Source organism: Trichechus manatus, unplaced genomic scaffold (assembly GCF_000243295.1).
Source record: "Trichechus manatus latirostris isolate Lorelei unplaced genomic scaffold, TriManLat1.0 scaffold00142, whole genome shotgun sequence".
Classification (NCBI taxonomy): domain Eukaryota; kingdom Metazoa; phylum Chordata; class Mammalia; order Sirenia; family Trichechidae; genus Trichechus; species Trichechus manatus.
In genome coordinates, this window is record NW_004444078.1 from 3,082,435 (window position 1) to 3,100,815 (window position 18,381).

The 18,381-nt window shown below is 38.2% G+C and overlaps 2 protein-coding genes across 4 annotated transcripts in view; one reads left to right on the forward strand and one right to left on the reverse strand.

Moving 5' to 3' along the window:
- PMS1 (PMS1 homolog 1, mismatch repair system component) overlaps nt 1-784 on the reverse strand; it is a 103,892-nt gene extending 103,108 nt beyond the window's left edge. For 2 of the 3 annotated variants that reach the window (XM_023739886.1, XM_023739887.1), the window contains exon 1: nt 676-749. The gene's annotated coding sequence lies outside the window, so the exon portion shown is untranslated. Of the gene's footprint in view, nt 1-675 lie in introns of all 3 variants that reach the window. The other variant, XM_004385584.2, reaches the window with a different exon arrangement.
- A 135-nt stretch (nt 785-919) lies between these two features.
- Nucleotides 920-15,820, forward strand: ORMDL1 (ORMDL sphingolipid biosynthesis regulator 1). Its single transcript, XM_004385585.2, has 4 exons — nt 920-1,003; nt 2,692-2,872; nt 8,760-8,911; nt 15,254-15,820. The coding sequence occupies exons 2-4, from the start codon at nt 2,699-2,701 to the stop codon at nt 15,387-15,389; spliced, it is 462 nt and encodes a 153-aa protein (XP_004385642.1). The 5' UTR covers nt 920-1,003; nt 2,692-2,698; the 3' UTR covers nt 15,390-15,820.
- The last annotated feature ends 2,561 nt before the right edge of the window (nt 15,821-18,381 follow it).

An 18,381-nucleotide genomic window follows, 5' to 3' on the forward strand; every position in this document is an offset into this window, starting at 1 on the left:
AAAAAAAAAAAAAAAAACAAACCCATTGCCGTCGAATCGACTCCAACTCATAGCCAACACTGTAAGACAGAGTGGAACTGTCCCATAAAGCTTCCGAGGAGCGCCTGGTGGATTCGAACTGCCAACTTTTGTGGTTAGCAGACGTAGCTCTTAACCCCTACAACACCAAGGTTTCCCTATACTGGTTTTTGTGTATGTATATATAACTCACATATCCCGTTGGAATGCGTGAGTAAGCAGAGGAGGGAGCACCACAGATTATCAGTGTCTAGGGCCCTCACTAGCCGTAATCCGGCCTTGCAAACAATACAGCATCATAAACATCACACTCACACAACAAGTTACGGTTGTCATGTGCTTAAAATTTAAAATTTCTTCCTGGTAAATAAGAACTTTAAGTCTTCAGGCCAGAAGGATCTGGAGATTTGGATGCAGCAAAGACCTAGTACGTAATTTAGTCACAGAAGTCCAAACTAGACCACGAAGGAAATCAGACCTGCTTGGAGAATGCGCTCCACGTGTGCACGCCCGCCAGCCCGGCTAGTATCCTTCCCGCCCCGTCGGAAGGCGCCCACAGCGGCCCGCGGCACTGGCGCTCTGACCAGGACGAGTTAAAGAAAGAGGGCCCTGGAGTCTACGAGAATGTAACACCGCCCCTCAACCACACAACACTACCTTCACGCTCGCGCGAGCTGGGCAATAACCATCCACTCGCGGCGACAGGGCAGCGTCCCCCCGAAGCCCAGCAGAGATCAGCGTCCCACGACCCTGACTAAACACCAACGCGCGCGCGCGGCGGGGCGGGCACCATCCGCGCTGCACCTAGTCCCGCCTTCTCTGCGCGGACGTGGGATTGGCGCTGCCGCAGCCAATCGCCTGTCAGCGCGTTCAGCTCCGGAGGCTTCCGCAAGCTGTACTGACCAGTGGCATTCGGCCTGTGCAGAGACTCCGGCGCTGCGGGGCTGGTCCTACTCCGGGCTGGCCGCGGGGAGCGGGGAGGCGGGTGAGTGGGCACGAACTGGCGCAAGACCTGTGGTACTGCCTTGGTTGGGCAGGGAGCTGCCGGTGGGCCAAGGTCGGCCTAAGGGGGAGAGTGGGTTGCGTCCGCGACGCACTGTCTGAGGCTGTGCCGGCCAAGTGTCCCCTAGGCTCGCCCCCCAAGTCCGGGTCGTCGTTCCACGGCCCTGATGGGCTGTGCAGCTCCGAGAAGAAGGGTGGGGGAGGCGCTGCGGTGGTAGCAACTGCGGCTTTTGCTGAGCTTTCACTGGCCGGGAGCTCCGACTGCCGGGTGAGACTGCCCGAGGCTGTCCGGCAGGCCGGGGAATCTCCAGAGGGGGCTGCTGCTGGCCGCCCCTCTGGAGGCACCGCGAGGGTCGAGCCGAGACTGTTCACTGTCTATGAAATCATTATTTGCCGGTTCTGAAGTGACGGGCTGCCTTCTCAAGCCAACACGCGACGCAGCAGACCTCCTGGGAAAGGTTTTCTGAATTAGAGGAGGAGGGTCGGTACCACACCAGCTTTGTCTTCAGACTGAGAAGGAAATTTTAGGCCTCCTTGGAGCATTTTCTCCGTCCTGTAGAAAGTAGGAAAACTGTCTTGAATGGTGGCATGCTCTAAATATAACTTTAAAAAATAATGTATGACAACAATAAAATAATGTCGGGTAGACAGTGGATGTTTACAGTAGAAGAAAATATTAACGCTTGTGAATTTGAGGCTTTTGCTTCATTTCAATGTAACTTTTCTTTGATGCGTGTTCTTCATGGGTTTTTGGAGCGGGGCATTGTACTTAGGAAACATTTGCTGGATGAGGTTATGAAAAATGTCTCTCTTCCAAACTCTGAAATATAAAGGGTTTTTATTTTAAAGCTGGAGCTATTCCAAATATAATATGGCCTGTTTTCCTTCTCTAATCTCACTGGTCGGTTTATACTGGGATGATAAGTAGTCTTCAGGACAGTTTAAAGGGATTCATAGACCCGACCATCATCATTGAAATAACTGGGAGATATCAGTTCTTTTAGTGTAAAAAGGGAAGGAAAAAACTAAAATAAATAAATAAAAGAAAACTTAAATTTTAGGGGAATTTGGAAGAAACACTGCTGTAAATACCTAATTGCATCACAAAATTGAGAGAGAGGCATTATTTCTTGGCCTTGTAAAATCTCAAACACTTTATGTTAACATCATGACCCTCCTCAGAGGTTTAGTATTTGAAAAGGAGTTACTTGAATTCTGACCACTGAATCTGGCCACTCAAAACAGACTGGCTGAATCAGCTTTGTTTTTTATATTATTCTGTTGATGGTAAAATTAGCTCTTGACTCTTCATTTTACTGTGATGATACAAGAAAATGTAGGTTTTCTCTTACAGTTGGAGTCTTCCTTCCCATTATTTCATTTAGTAAAACATGCTAGAAGACAAGCTTTAAAAGGGATTTTAACTATTTTTTTTCAAAGAGAGCCATAAAATAAGTCGTTTGTTTTCTCATCAAAGTCAGATGTTAAGGATTCTTTACTGTCTTCATCAATATCTGCAAGTAGCATATTTTGCAGGGTGTGTGTGTTCTATTTCAGAACACTAGGAAAAAAATTATCCTAGTAACACAATTATTTTTTCAAGTCAGAATTAGGAGTATCTAGGTTTCCAGTTACATCAGTGTGTTGATTCATTTCATTGATTCCATACAGAGCAAACATGAATGTTGGAGTTGCCCACAGCGAGGTGAATCCAAATACCCGTGTAATGAACAGCCGTGGTATGTGGCTGACGTATGCATTGGGAGTTGGCTTGCTTCATATTGTCTTACTCAGCATTCCCTTCTTCAGTGTTCCTGTTGCTTGGACCTTAACAAATGTTATACATAACCTGGTAAGAATATCACCGTATACCAAACATGTAAAAGCTTAAGATTTTGTTATGAAAAAGACAAACACATGACTTAGTTGTTTTTTTTTTTTGAAACAACTTTATTAAGGAACAATTCACATACCATACATTTACCCATTTAAAGTGTACAATTCAGAGGGTTAGTATATATGACTTAATTTTGAAGAATTCTAATCTGAGATAGAATTTTATTTTTTCTATCACTGTTCAACACTGGGCCCTTTTTCTGAGTAAGGCATTTTTCTCTCCTGATGATTTTATGGAATCCAGAAATAGTAGGTCAGTTTAGCAAAAATTACAAGACACTGTAATTCAGGCTACTGTAATGCATTAGTGAACCAGAATGCTTCAGAAGAAGTAATAAAATTTTTTGGTTAACTGGAGTCTAATGAAAACCTTTAGTTTCAATCCTTGTTAAGTCTTTCTAAATTGTTTAAGTATACTTTCCTGTTTCAGATTAGAAAAGTTGAGCTTAATCATATCTTAAGTGATCCAGGATCTTATAGTACCTTAGCTTTTTCATGTTGAGTATCATTCTCTTGTATTATGTGGTGACTGCAAAGTATCAGAGGTTGGATGGACTCCACTGACCGCGTTATGCAGCCCTGGAAATTGCCTGTTGTTGTTGTTTTAATTCCTGATGGTGCCTTTTCTTGTTTTTAACAGCCTATTAAAGTAGAATGAAAGGGGATAAATTCAGTTAATTGAGAATTTTAATTGAACGAAGAACTTAATAAAGACAGAAAAATATAATAAAAGTAGAATTTTTAAAAATTAGTGTTACTTATTTTATATCTTTTAGGGAGTATTTGAGGTTGACTGGAGGAGGAGAAGGATGATGTAATGGTAGAAATGATAAGTGAATGTCCATTTAGTCTTTTTTATGTGATAGACTTTGGTAGGGCAAATACTATTTGTTATAGCGATTTTTCTGAAATATTTGACGCTAATCACATCCCTTTTATTGCAACTTTTTTCCTTTGGCTTTCATGGCATCATTTTCTCCTAGAGATTTCTGATCTTTATTTCCTTTTGCAGGCTCTTCCTTATTTTTCCTCTCTGAAATGTTACTGTTCACAAGGTTCTTTTATTTCTCTCTTCTCATGCTATCTATTCTACCTAGATTACTTCTTCTATCCATATTTTCAGTTTCTAGCTTTAGAATGATGATGCCCATATTTATATTGCCAGATCACCTTGCACCCTAAACCAAACAAGTACAAATTGAACTCATACCTCGTCTGTCTCTTACAAGCCCTAGTCTGTTCTTCTGACTTTGTTCCTAATTTTATGTAAAGGCACTACTCTGAGCCCAGTTAGCCAAGCCAGATAGCTGAATGTTGAAAATAAAGTGACAGTATAATATGTCATCCACTTTAAGACTTTTGAGAGAAAAGGGAGCTCTACTGTTAATAACTACGCTAGGAGAATAGATGTAAATTAGAACTGTCCCAGGCAAACTAGGACATATGGTCACTGTAAGGATAACTCCTTTCTTTCCTTTATATTCCATATCCATTTAGTCAAAATCCTGACAGTTCTACTGCTTTACTATCTCTCAACTTGATCCCCACTGGCATTGCTATAATTCATACCCTCATTTTCTTCTCAGGTAGATTACTCCAACAGATCAAATAGTCTCCTTGCTACTGTACCCTCTCCCATTCCAAGTTGATAGAGTAATTTTTCAAAAATGCATGTCTGTTCAAATCACACTCTTAAGTCCTTCAACAACTTCGCATCGCATTTGTGGTGAAATCCCGTTTCTTGTGTGGCATACAAAACCAGTTAATAACACTGCAGAGGCAGAAAGGGACACAATCTTATCTCTGCCATCTCCAGACACATACTATGCTCTAACATCTCCAAACATGTTCTATGCTCTAACAGTAATGAAAATCAACTTCCTCTCAACCTTTTTGTTTTGGCTTAGGCTTATTCCACTATTTTAATACCTCTCCCTCCTTTCTGTTCTACCTGGCTGTTTTCTACTTGTCCAGCAAAACTCTATTCAGCTATTCCTCCTCCAGGAAACTACTCAGCTCCTACGCTGCATCTTTTTATCATGTGGTTATCATAGTTTTATAATCAGCCGTTTATCCACTTTTTATTTTCTAATTTCTTTATCTCTATAAATACCTATTTAAATGTTCGCTACATAAATTATTGTTGCCCACTTTCCCTTTCTCCGATGGCATGTGTGGCATTTTAGAAGCCATTCCACTAACCTCCCCCTCATGTTTTCAAGCTGGTTTACCATGATTGAGTCACAGTATATGGCCATGGACAAAGGATAGATAATTGACACCATGTGGGTAAGCAAACTTCTGACTTACTTGCCACACTAAAACCTAACTAACCAACTGTAGATGTAGCAGTTAAGGACTACGGATTTAAGTTTCTTTTAAAGATAGCCTAAATTAAACTAATTAAAACTTGAAATACATACTGAATGCTTTACTGAATGCTTTTAAATGTGGGAAAATAGACCCAGTTGTTACCCTTGGTTTAAAAAAATACTGTACCTTTCTGAACCATACAGTGGAAACTTACAGTAATTTTTTTTATTCAGTGCTACAGTTGAAGGTATTAATGTTTCACAAAATTCTTAGCCCAGCTTTTAAAATAAATGAGAATTCTCTTCATTTTGAGTCAGTAAATATTTATTAAAGGTTAACCATGAGCTGGAGTCCCTGGGTGGTGCAAACAGTTAATGCAGTCACTGCTAACCAAAAGGTTGGCGGCTCAAGTCTACCCAAAGATGGAGCACAGTTCTGCTCTCACATACGTGGGATCCCCATGAGTCAACAGACTTAATGCCAACTAGTACTGGCAACCATGAGCCTACATACTTTTTTTTTCCCTAATTCTTTTGATATGGCCATAAATCATCACTTAAAAAAATTTTTTTTTGTAACTTTTTTTGTGCTTTAGGTGAAAGTTTACATAGTAAATTAGTTTTCCAGTCAATGATTCTTACACAAATTGTTCTGTGACATTGGTTGCAATCCCTGCAATGTGTCAGCACTCTTCCCATTTCCTCCCTGGATTCCTTGCTTCTATTGGTCTCATCTTTGATTTTGGGCAAATGTTGCCCTTTTGGTCTTGTACAGTTGATTGTTCTGAGAAGCACGTTCTTCACGAGTGTTATTGTTTAGTTTATAACCCTATCTATTATTTGGCTGAAAGATGGCCTTTGGGAGTGTCTTCAGTTTCAAGTTAGAAGTTTGTCTTAGGGCAATAGTCTCGGGATGGGGGTGTGTTTCCTGCAGTCTCTTTCAGACCAGTAAGTCTGGTCTTTTTTTAAACTATTATTTAAATTTTGCTCTACGTTTTTTACCCATTGTAACTGGGACCTTCTATTGTGATCCCAGTCCAAGTGGTTGGTAGTGGTAGCCGGATACCATCTAGTTCTTCTGGTCTCAGATTAAAGGAGGCTGTGGTTCATGTGGGCCGTTAGTCATTTGGACTAATTGCTTCCTTGAGTCTTGGTTTTCTTCGTTCTCCTTTGCTTCAGGCAGGAAGAGACCAGTAGTTGCTCCTTAGATGGCCACTTGCAAGCTTTTACAATCCCAGATGCTACTCACCAGGCTAGGATGTAGAACATTATCTTTATGAACTGTCTTTTGCCAGTTGACCTACATCACTAAAATTTTTATATAAAAACTACTAAAAATAAATGTTGAGGTGTAGAAGACATATGGTCAGATAAGATTTTATTTTTTATACCTGAAAAAAGATTCATAAAATGAATGGTTTGATTATTATAAACACTGGTAAGTGCATGTGGTTTGAAGGAAGTAGTGAGAGGATTATCCTTGGACAGATTCTGACACATACATAGTCTATATATTGCACTATAATAAAGTATTTTCAATAAAATTCTGTGCAAGCACATAAGCAGGAAATTAATTATTACTAGCAAGGAGGGTTTCACTAAGGAGTTGTCATTTGAGCTGAACCTTTAAGAATGAGGTAGTTGTCAAGGTGGCATCAGGGCTTTTGCCTAGCAAAGAGCAACCTCCCTCCTCTCTATTTCCTGAGCACTCTTATTGTACCTTTGATGGCAGTTTCTGCCCTACAGTCTAGTTGTATATGCATGTCTTTTTTTTAATCTTACCTGCTCTTGGAAGATTGAACTTTTTCAAGGCCGGGGCCATGTGTTCAATTCCATACATGCATACATGTCTTATGCCCTGTACATATAAGCCACTTATTAAATGTTAAGTCCCATTGAACACGATTCCATTCCTCCATACCTTAGTTGTTACTGCAGCTAAACAACTTTTGAATTGCCTCATAGAATAACTAAGGAGTAAACTTTGAAAGGAAGGGCTCCCTTAACCTAATATAATATTATAAAATTTCAAATTCACTAACTTTTCCATTTTTTCCGTATATTTATTAAAAGCAAAGAGAAAAAATGACATCATATCATGGCTTCTAGAGGGAGAACTATTTCATGATAACGTTTCAGCTTTATTCTGTTACTAGTGCTTCTAACAGTGATCCTGAAACAAAGCACCATCTATCAATCTCATCATAATCTCAGGGAGACCAAATTTAGTGTACCTTGATTTTTCCTAATTAACCAGAAAATTACATATTTAAACATATCACCTGACAGAATTATTTTTTAACTTTGATTTTTTTAAAACTGACTTCGTAAAAAACACTATTGAGGTGCACTAGTGATTTTAAAAGTGAGCTCTGAGTTAAACATTAAACCTATGTAAAAACAGCATGGGGGCGGTGTCTGACCTTCTCTAACTACACAAGGGGGAAGGAGAATCAAGATCAATAGCCCAGGGCTGATTCCTATGAGGCAGAAGTCAGACATTTCTCCTCTCTCCATCTTTACCAATTCTGACACCAACCGTCCCTCCCATGGCACTCTCTACTTCTCTGCAGGATTGATAATTCATTGCAATGGCCACACAGAACTCACAGACAATACTCATGATTGTGGGGTTTATTAGGGAAGTAACAGGTTACAATTCAGGTTCAGGAACGCTCAGGATACAGTTCTTCCATTAGGAGAGCCTCTTCCCAGCCACGCTCACAGGCACGCCTCCCCCTGGCCCAAAGGCACTCAGCTTTCTCGCTCCATAGGCTAGGAAGCCCACTCTGCCATCTCCTGCCAGTCTCTTCTTCCTTGATGGTGGTGGGATCCTCTCTTCCCTTTCTCATTTTAGGCCCAGTGGGATTGCAAAACTGACCAAACCCCTTGGTGGGCCACAATTACCTTATTTTTCACAGTTCCACCCAATCATTGTGTTTGAGTCACAAAGACCATGGCTAGAAGGACCACATTAAGTAATTCATTGCACCGAGCCTATTACTCCAAATCAACTTTGTTGCTTTGGGAGAGAACTACTGAAGCAAAGGCAGTCCTAATATTAAATATTTTCAAAACTATTTTCTCCTAATACAAAGCTTTTATTTACTAGTTTGTATGTTTTTACCATTTTACAAGTGTCATCAGATTTGTTAATATGAGACTAAAGAAAAGTTTCCTACACATTGGATAAAAGGCAATCCTATAACTGGGAAGGTGTTAGAAAATCTAAATGATGTAAAGTACCCTAATGTTATTTTTTATTTGTTTAGTTTAATGAGAAGCAATGAAAACAGGTTGCTTTTGATTGACTTCTTAACTGGTTTTCACCAAATAATATTGATATACCTGAAGGCTTTATTTTACCATGAAGAAGCTGGCCACAGCCTTTCACTGTAATATGAAATTTTAAAACTTGGCCTGTTAAATCACATACTCTGTCACAAATATCCTGAAACTATCTTAATGCTTGTTGACAAGGACTAATTTTATATTTAATATTGATTATATGCCTCCATGCTTGTTTTCCAGGGGATGTATGTATTTTTGCATGCAGTGAAAGGAACACCTTTTGAAACTCCTGACCAGGGTGAAGCAAGACTTTTAACTCATTGGGAACAACTTGACTATGGAGTACAGTTTACATCTTCACGGAAGTTTTTCACAATTTCTCCAATAATTCTGTAAGTGGTGTAAATTTTAGGTGTGAGGAGGATTGGTGAAAGGAAGACATCTTTTTATCAGATTGAATTTGAATTAGAAACAGAATATTTTATTTGAAAAACCTCTATCAGTAAGTAGCTACCTCAGAGTAAAAAATACAGGCATAATTTTCAATAAGTAACAAACCAATTTTCACTTTAATCAATACATTTGGAGACAACATTACATGCTAGACATTTTGGGAGATATAGGTAAAATGTATTCCAGTTCCTGTCCTTAACTTGCTTACAAGAAAACTAAACACATAATCATATTCTGTATCCCACTATCAGATTAATCTCCCTAAATAATGATTTGGATGACTTGGAAAGAATTTCATTGACCACCCACCCCCAACTGGATGTTCAAACTCCTTGTGAGAGACAGTATGATTTAGAGAAAAGAGTGGTCAGGATTTCATTGTAGGATAGATGTGGATTGAATCCTAGATCTGTCACTCAGCCAGCTTGGTTTGTTCCTATATAAAAATTGAGCTAATAATACCTAATTCAGTGCTGATGCTTTAAGAAATAAATGAGATAATACCTATCTGAATGTGCTCAGCCACTAACTGAAAGGTTAATCGACCCAGCGGCATCTCAGGAGAAAGGCCTAACATCTACTTTGGAAAAATCAGCCATTAAAAACCCTATGGAGCACAATTCTGACACACATGGGGTTGCAATGAGTCAGAATTGGCTTGATGGCCCATCTAACCTTGTATCTGACATATTGTTTCCTCCTCTTACCTGGTATTCAGAGCCCTCCACAAAATTGTTCCTACCTCATTTTCTTTTTATGTGAATATTTTATCCCCATCTGACTCCCACTTGGTCAAGCTCTTCTAAGCATTTCTTGAATACTTCCTGTGTAGTATTATTTCTATACCTTTGTTCAGATAATTTTTTCCACCTGAAATGCCTTCCTATTTCTTAATATATTTATGTTCTATTCTTCTTTCAAGATTTAAATAATTCTTTCTCAGTGAGGTCTTTTCCTTAGCATGTATCCTTCAATGATAATACCCTACTTTGAACTCTTGTTGTTAGTTATATGTACCTCATTTATGCCACTTTGTATTATTTCTCTTTTGTTATAAATGTTTCATTTTATTTCTCCAAAGAGTTCGTAAGTGCTTAGATTGCTTTGAATCTCACACTCAGTACATAATAGATGTTACATGTCTTAAACTATACCACATAGCATACGCATAATAATATATCCATGATAGAATCAGTGCAATCTAGAGTAGCTAGAAAGATATCTTTGGAAGTGCTAGAATCCTTTAAGCTAGGACTTAAAGTGTAGGTTTTGGATAGATGTTGAAGTAAGGGAAGACATTTTCAAATGGAAGGAAGAAATTAATCATAAAGTATTAGCCTTCTTTTTCCTTGTATTTATAGCACTTTGAGAAAAATTTAAATAATTTTAAATTGGTTGGCCCCATGTAAAATTAACTTCAAAAGAGAAAATGATCTGTATGGTCTAACAAAGATTCATGCAGTAACAAGAATAATAGTGTATTCAGACAGCCCTAGGTAAGGATTTTGGCTGTACCACTTTCTAGCTATATGAGTTTTGGCTATTTTCTTGAAAGCCTTAGTTTCCTCATTTATAAAATGTAGAGAATTACATTTAATACATATAAAGCCTGGCATATAGTAAATATTCAATAAGAGCTAGCACCAAAAAAAAAAAAAAAAAAAGTCAACTAAGATGTACCTGGGTACAACCTTCATATTTCTAAAAATATATTTTTGACCCACAGGTATAATTTCAAACATTCTGTGATTTTATTGCTTACATAACTGAAGAAACAGCATTAAAGCCATCTATATAGCATTGATACTTTTCAGAGTGCTTTCACATTTTCTTATTTGATCATCATTTGTGAGGTAGGTGGGACATGCAGTGTTATCTAGGTTTTTAGATAAACAGATGCAAATGCATGACCTTGCTCAAGACCTCACAGCTAATTGGAGACAATAGCCCAGATTAAACCCTAAACTCCTGGCTTCTAATACAGGTCTCCTTTCAGTAAGTGGTATCAAACTGTTTCCCACCTGAGTTTAGCATCCTTTCAGAGGGCTCTCTAGGTTTTTGTAAGAGTCAAGTAATTTTCATGTAATCTACACACACAACTAGTCTTCATTAAAAGACAAAAAGGGATGGATAGATAGACTCAACATTATGAAAATGACAATTTTACCAAAAGCAATCTACAAATACAGTGCAATCCCAATCTAAATGCTAACAACATTCTTTAAAGAGATGGAAAAAACAGTCATTAACTTTATATGGAAAGGGAAGAGGCCCGGATAAGTAAAGCATTACTGAAGAAGAAGAATAAAGTAGGAGGACTCACACTACCTGACCTCAGAACCTACTGTACAGGTACAGTAGTCAAAACAGCCTGGTACTGGTACAGCGACAGATAAATGGACCAATGGAACAGAATTGAGAACCCAGATGAAAATCCATCCACATATGGTCACCTGATCTTTGACAAAGGCCCAAAGTCCATCAAATGAGGAAAAGACAGCTTTTTTAACAAATGGTGCCGGCAAAATTGGATGTCCACCTGCAAAAAAATGAAACAGGACCCATATCTCACACCATACACAAAAACTAATTCAAAATGGATCAAAGACCTAAATATAAAACAAAAAAACTATAAAGATCTAGAAGAAAAAATAGGACCAACACTAGAGACCCTAGTACACGGCATTAACAGGATACAAACCATAACTAACAACACAGAAACTCCAGAAGATAAGATAGATAACTAGAAGAGTCTAAAAATTAAACACGCTTATCAAAAGACTTCACCAAAAGAGTAAAAAGACAATCTACAGACTGGGAAAGAATTTTTGGCTATTACAAATCTGACAAAGGTCTAAAATCTACAGGAAAATCCAACACCTCTACAACAAAAAAGACAATCTAATTAAAAAATGGGCAAGGGAAATGAACAAACACTCCACCAAAGAAGACATTCAAGTGGCTAACAGACACATGAGGAAATGCTCGTGATCACTAGCTATTAGAGAAATGCAAATCAAAACCGCAATGAGATACCATGTCACTCTGGCGTTACTGGCACGAATAAAAAACAGAAAATAACAAATGTTGGAGAGGCTGCAGGGAGATGGGAACTGTTATGCACTGCTGGTGGGGATGCAAAATGGTACAACCATTTTGGAAAATGATATGGCACTTCCTTAGAAAGCTAGAAATAGAAATATATGATCCAGCAATCTCACTCCTAGGAATATATTCTAGAGAAATAAGAGACATCACACGAATAGAAATATGCACACCCATGTTCATTATGGCATTGTTCACAGTAGCAAAAAGATGGAAACAACCTAGATGCCCATCAACAGATGAATGGATAAACAAACTCTGGTACATAAACACAATGGAATACTATGCAACGGTAAAGAACAATGATAAATCTGTGAAGCATCTCACAGTATGGATGAATCTGGACGGCATTATGCTGAGTGAAATGAGTCAATCACAAAAAGACATATTGTATGAGACCACTACTATAAAAACTCATGAAAAGGTTTACACACAAAAGGAAGCAATCTTTGATCGTTAGGAGGGAGGGGAGGGGTAGCGGTGGAAAAACACTAAACAGACAATAGACAAGTGGTAACTTTGGTGAAGGGTAAGACAGTACCCAGTACTGGGGAAGTCAGCAGAACTTGTTCAGGGTAGGTCATGGAAGCTCCATGGACAAATCAAACTCCCTTAGGGACAGAATTACTGGGCTGAGGGCTGTGGGGACCATGGTCTCAGGGAACACCTAGCTCAATTGGCCTAACATACTTTATAAAGAAAATGTTCTGCATTCTACTTTGGTGAGTGGCATCTGGTGTCTTAAAAGCCTGTGAGTGGCCATCTAAGATACTCCACTTGTTTCACGCCTTCAGGAGCAAGGGAAAATGAAGAAAACTAAACACACGAGGGAAAGATTAGTCCAAAGGACTAATAGACCACAACTACCATGGCCTCCACCAGACTGCATCCAATACAACTAGATGGTGTCCAGCTACCACCACTGACTGCTCTGACAGGGATCACAATAGAGGGTCCCAGACAGAGCTGGAGATCAAGTGTAGGACAAAATTCTAACTCAAAAAAAGACCAGACTTACTGGCCTGACAGAGACTGGAGAGACCCCAGGAGTATGGCCCCCAGACACCCTTTTAGCTCAGCAATGAAGTCACTCCGGAGGTTCACCTTTTAGCCAAAGATGAGACAGACCCATAGGACAAAATGAGACTAAAGGGGCACACCAGCCCAGGGACAAGGACTAGGAGGCAGGAGGGGACAGGAAAGCTGGTAAAAGGGACCCAGGGTCAAGAAGGGACAGTACTGACATGTCATGGGGTTGTTAACCAATGTCATAAAACAATATATGTACTGTTTAATGAGAAGCTAGTTCTGTAAAGCTTCATCTAAAGTACACTAATGACAAAAAAGACAAAAAGGGAATATGTGTTACAGTAGTATAAAGTGAAGCCATTCCAGGCAAGTTTATTATTTCCAACCTATCAAATTATAGAATAAGCTATTAGTGATGATAAGAAATCAAATGAGTTACTAAATGGTATCCTAATTTGTTCAGTGAAGGAAGTATAAAAACAGTCTTCAAGTATATGGAAGCAGGAAAAGGGATTTAAAGTGAAGATTGAGGAATATGGTCTATTTGCAAAGAATTTTCTGACTCAGTTTGTAAAATAGGTGGAAAATTGTAGAATTTCTCAATACAGATGGTTCTGAAAATGATGTATACAGCTCTCTGACTGTAATGTTTTTAGTCATACTTGGAAATAACTGTTTTGTTATCTCCCCTATGAAAAACTAATGATGGTAGTTAGAAGAAAGTCTATTAAAATACTTTCCTTGTTTACTGTAAAAGTGATTAGACAAACACTCATATGGAAACTAACTTCTTAGTTGTGATCTAGTAAGGCATAATGTTTTATTCTTTACATCTTTTCTATTGTCATGGATTGGATTGTGTCCCCCAAAAATGTGTCTCAACTTGGCTAGTCCATGATTCCTAGTATTGTGGGATGGTCCACCATTTTGTCACCTGATGCCATTTTCCTATATGTTGTAAATCCTACCTCTATGCGTTAATGAGGTGGGATTAGAGACAGTTACGTTAATGAGGCAGGACTCAATCTACAAGATTAGGTTGTGTCTTAAATCAATATCTTTTGAGATATAAAAGAGAGAAGCGAGCAAAGAGACATGGGGACCTTATACCACCAAGAAAGTAGTATCAGGAGCAGAGTGCATCCTTTGGGCCCGCGGTCCCTGCACTGAGAAGCTCCTAGACCAGGGGAAGATTGATGACAAGGACCTTCTCCCAGAGCTGACAGAGAGAGAAAGCTTTCCGCGGGAGCTGGCGCCCTGAATTCCAACGTCTCGTCTCCTACCTAGACTGTGAGAGAATAAATTTCTCTTCATAAAAGCTATTCACTTGTAGTATTTGTTATAGCAGCACTAGATGACTGAGGCGTCTATATTAGGACACTCTTTAGTAGCCAGATATTGTGTCTGCGCTCTGGTATACCCTTGGGTAAAACTGGACCAGACATTCTGACTTGGTGATTTGTATTCTTAAAGGTGTCTTAGGCTTGTTAAAACAAATTCCCAGATATTGGATGTCTTTAAATACGTACATGCATTCAGCTGTAGCAAAACAGCTGGAATTTTACAAGCATCTTTCAAGTTTCCAGTTAAACAGGTTATGGACCTGCTCAACTACATTATGGAAATGAGAACATCAAAAAAACAACTAAGTATTTATTTTCTTTCAAAGATACTGAATTGTACTAATACACACTAGAACCCCATTTTTCAAAGTGGTTCTTAAACTTTTTGGTGGGTCACAAAACCCTTTGAGAATATGACGGATGCTTTGAATCCAGATTGTCCCTTTAGAAATATACTCATAAATACAAAACTGCACCTGAAATTTCAGGGGGCACATGAATACTAGTTTTAAAGCATCCTTCTTTAAAAGATCCTAAGTAGTAATGTGTTGTATTAAATGCATATAACATAAATGCAGAAATGCAAAATGTACAAATATACCTTCATTAAACAAATTTTAAAGTCTCAAATCAAAGTAACTTGAATCCAAACTAAGATATTTCCTCTTGTCTTAGTGCTCAAAAACAATTCTACTTTGAGGTATTTATGTTTCAGTGGCCCTTTTTCTACCTTTTGATTTTCTTCAATTCTAAGTAATTTCACAGTTGGATATTACATGTATTCTTAACTTTTTATTTCTACAGGTATTTTCTGGCAAGTTTCTATACGAAGTATGATCCAACTCACTTCATCCTAAATACAGCTTCTCTCCTGAGTGTGCTAATTCCCAAAATGCCACAACTACATGGTGTTCGGATCTTTGGAATTAATAAGTATTGAAATGTTTTGAAACAGAACAAAATTTTTTACAGCTACTCAGTTTCCTGTAAGGGCATAGTTAGTATACTGTACTGTTTCTATGATAATGTGAGCATTGGAAGGCCAGTTGCTGGTTCTTCATATGCTATTTTGAAGTGCAGATTCTTACTAGAAGATGCCTCTGTTTAAATGCATCTGGTATATTTCTGAAGAGATGCTTTATAGGCAGGCTGGGCAGGCCCAGCTCCTAAGTTAAATGGCTATACAGTGAGGGTGTAGTAGATAAATGCAGGGTAAAAAGAGATCTGTAAGAGACTGGTTTATAATGAATGGGCATTATGTTAGGAGAAGAAAATTTCCAATCATTCAGTCACAGTCATTTTAAGCAGACTTAACATGTAAACCATAATCATCTCTTTAAAAGTTTATTATGGATTGTTTTTATTACAAAACATATTCCTACCCTCTTGTTTTATACAAGCCGATTTCTACCTTATGTTATGAGTATATTTTTGTGGTTTTGTTGGCTTCAAATTTTGCATTGATAGACAAGGTCATTTTTACATTTATTAAGTTACTGAACTTATGAAGGTCCACCTGCATGACTGATTGATAATAGAAGATAGCCAGGCATCTTACAAACAGCCTTTGAGTCAGACTTTTAATTTTCGAACAAATCTAGGTTTTGCTGCCTTTCTAGGCAGAAGGCTGCTAAACCAATTAAGAAAATAATTTATTTCAAACAGTTAAAGCACATAGTAATTTAAAGTTTTCTGCTTATTTGGTTGAGCAACTTAATTGTTAAAATCTGCCATTCTTTTAGAAAAGAAATGCAACACGAATAGCTATATAGCCAACCTATGGTCTGGCAGAAACAGCTTCTCTGGCATTAGTACCAGCATAAGTAATGGAGCCTTTTATAGCTGGTTTACAATAAAAGATAACATCATCTTTTCTTAGCCTCCCCACTTTCAACTCCCATATTTTGCCCATTAATATTTTTGCCTTTCAATAACATGGATTTTAGTATAGGTAACCCCAAATGGTGACTCTTTCCAAGGCAGCAACCATATTGAAATTCTTGTGACTTGGGCAAGCTTCCTATAGTTGCTGACTTTAATCACAAAAAATAACTATATAATACTTTGAGATCTGAAGATGCACCCCCCCCCAAAAAAAAAAAGTTCTGTTATGGGATGAAACTGAAAAACTCAGTAATATTTGTAAACAAAATTGAGTGGAAAGAATTATAGAACAACTTAAAAATCAATTTGTTTCAGTAAAATGACTTCTGGGGGGTGATGATCATTGTTTTGTATTTCAAAAGTATTGAATTTAAAAATCAGTTGTATGATAACTGCCTTTGTATGTTTGTCTTTACCCATGTATTTTTAAATAACTGGTAATCTATAATAAAAATTTTCCTTGGTGTAAGATTATTTCAAAAGCTCTCCAGATTCAGTCATTAAAATTTCACTTATTTTTTCAAGTTATTTTTAAGCAAAGTAATTTATAAAATTAAGGTGACTAAAACATTGCTTTTCTTCATTTTAAAGCTTAAATATCTCAGAAGGCTTTCATTTTTTGTACAGACTTCAGAGGTAGAAATCTGCCTCTGATTCAGGCTTCCTTCTCCTATTTTCCCTGCTTTCATCCCTCAATGTTTTAAAAATATTTATTCAGCAGATACTTGAGGGCCTACTCTTTGCTTATGCCGACACCATGTGTGCATAGTAGAACTGCTCCATAGCGTTTCCAGGGCTGACCTTTCAGAAGATCACCCATCCTTATTTCTGAGGTGCCTCTGAGTGGGTTTGAAATGCCAACCTTTTGGTTTGTGGTTCAGTGCTTAACCATTTGTGCCACCCAGGGAGTTGGAATCAAGTCAACGGCAACTAACAACAACTCTGCGCTAGGTATTCTAGGTGTTGTGGATACAGTGTGTAAACAAGACCAAGTCCCTCCCATTATGTTCTTACATTCTAGTTTGAGGACAGATAATGAGTAAACAAATACATATTTCACATAGTGATAAACGCTATGGGGAAAAAATAGGTGAAAGAGGAACTATTTTAGAAAGGTCTTCCCTGAAGATCTGACCTGAGAAGGTGACATTTGAATATAGACCTTATTGACAAAGGAGCAAGCTGTGCAAAGATCTGGGGAAAGTGCATTCCCAATAGAGGTAATGAAAGGTATTAAGGCACTGAAGCAGGAATGAGGGTCCTGTGTTTGAGAGGAAGAACAAGACAGCCACTGGGGCTAGAAAGAAGCAAAGAGGAGAATGGTAGCAAATGAGGTCAGAGAAATACGCATGGGCCAGATCATATAGGCCTTCTTAAACAAGGGTAAACGGATTTTATCCTAAGCGTGACAAAGCCATTGGAGAGTTTATGCAGGTAATTAAAGGAATCCTATTTTATTTATTTATTTATTTTGGAGCCCTGATGGTGTGGTGGTTAAGCATTCAGCTGCCAACCAATAGGTTGGAAACCCTATGAGGCAGTTCTGCTCTGTCCATAGGGTCTCTATGAGTCAAAATCCACTTGAGGGCAATGGGTTTGGTTTCAGGTTTGTTTTTTTTAAAGGTCACTGGCTACTGTTGAGAATAAACTGTAAGGGATTAGGAAATAGAATTGGAAACTCGCAGGCAAGAAATGGTAGTTCAGACCAGGAAATGGTGGATGAAGTGGTGGACAAAAGGTCAGATTTGGGATATGTTTTGCAAGTACAAGACGACGACTTGCAAATCACCCAAACTCTGATTCAGTTTCCTAATCTATAAAATGAGGACATAGTACCTACCTCATAAGGTTATTGTGAGGATTAAATAAATCTACAACAGTGCCTGGACACATAGTAAGTGCCATTTTATTGTTAATTATTGTTACACATAAAATTTTTGAAAAACTACGTTCCATCAACAAAATCTCTTTAACAACATTCTGGTAATTATGAATTTAAATATCTGTATCTACCACCATACTATAGCTCTGTGACTTCCGGAAGTGTT

Bases quoted from the DNA above. Each gene is read 5' to 3' on its own strand.
- ORMDL1 (XM_004385585.2), top strand. From the start codon at position 2,699: ATGAATGTTGGAGTTGCCCACAGCGAGGTGAATCCAAATACCCGTGTA. The intron at 2,873-8,759 runs GTAAGAATATCA...CTTGTTTTCCAG, and splicing joins CAAATGTTATACATAACCTG to GGGATGTATGTATTTTTGCA. The intron at 8,912-15,253 runs GTAAGTGGTGTA...TTATTTCTACAG, and splicing joins ACAATTTCTCCAATAATTCT to GTATTTTCTGGCAAGTTTCT.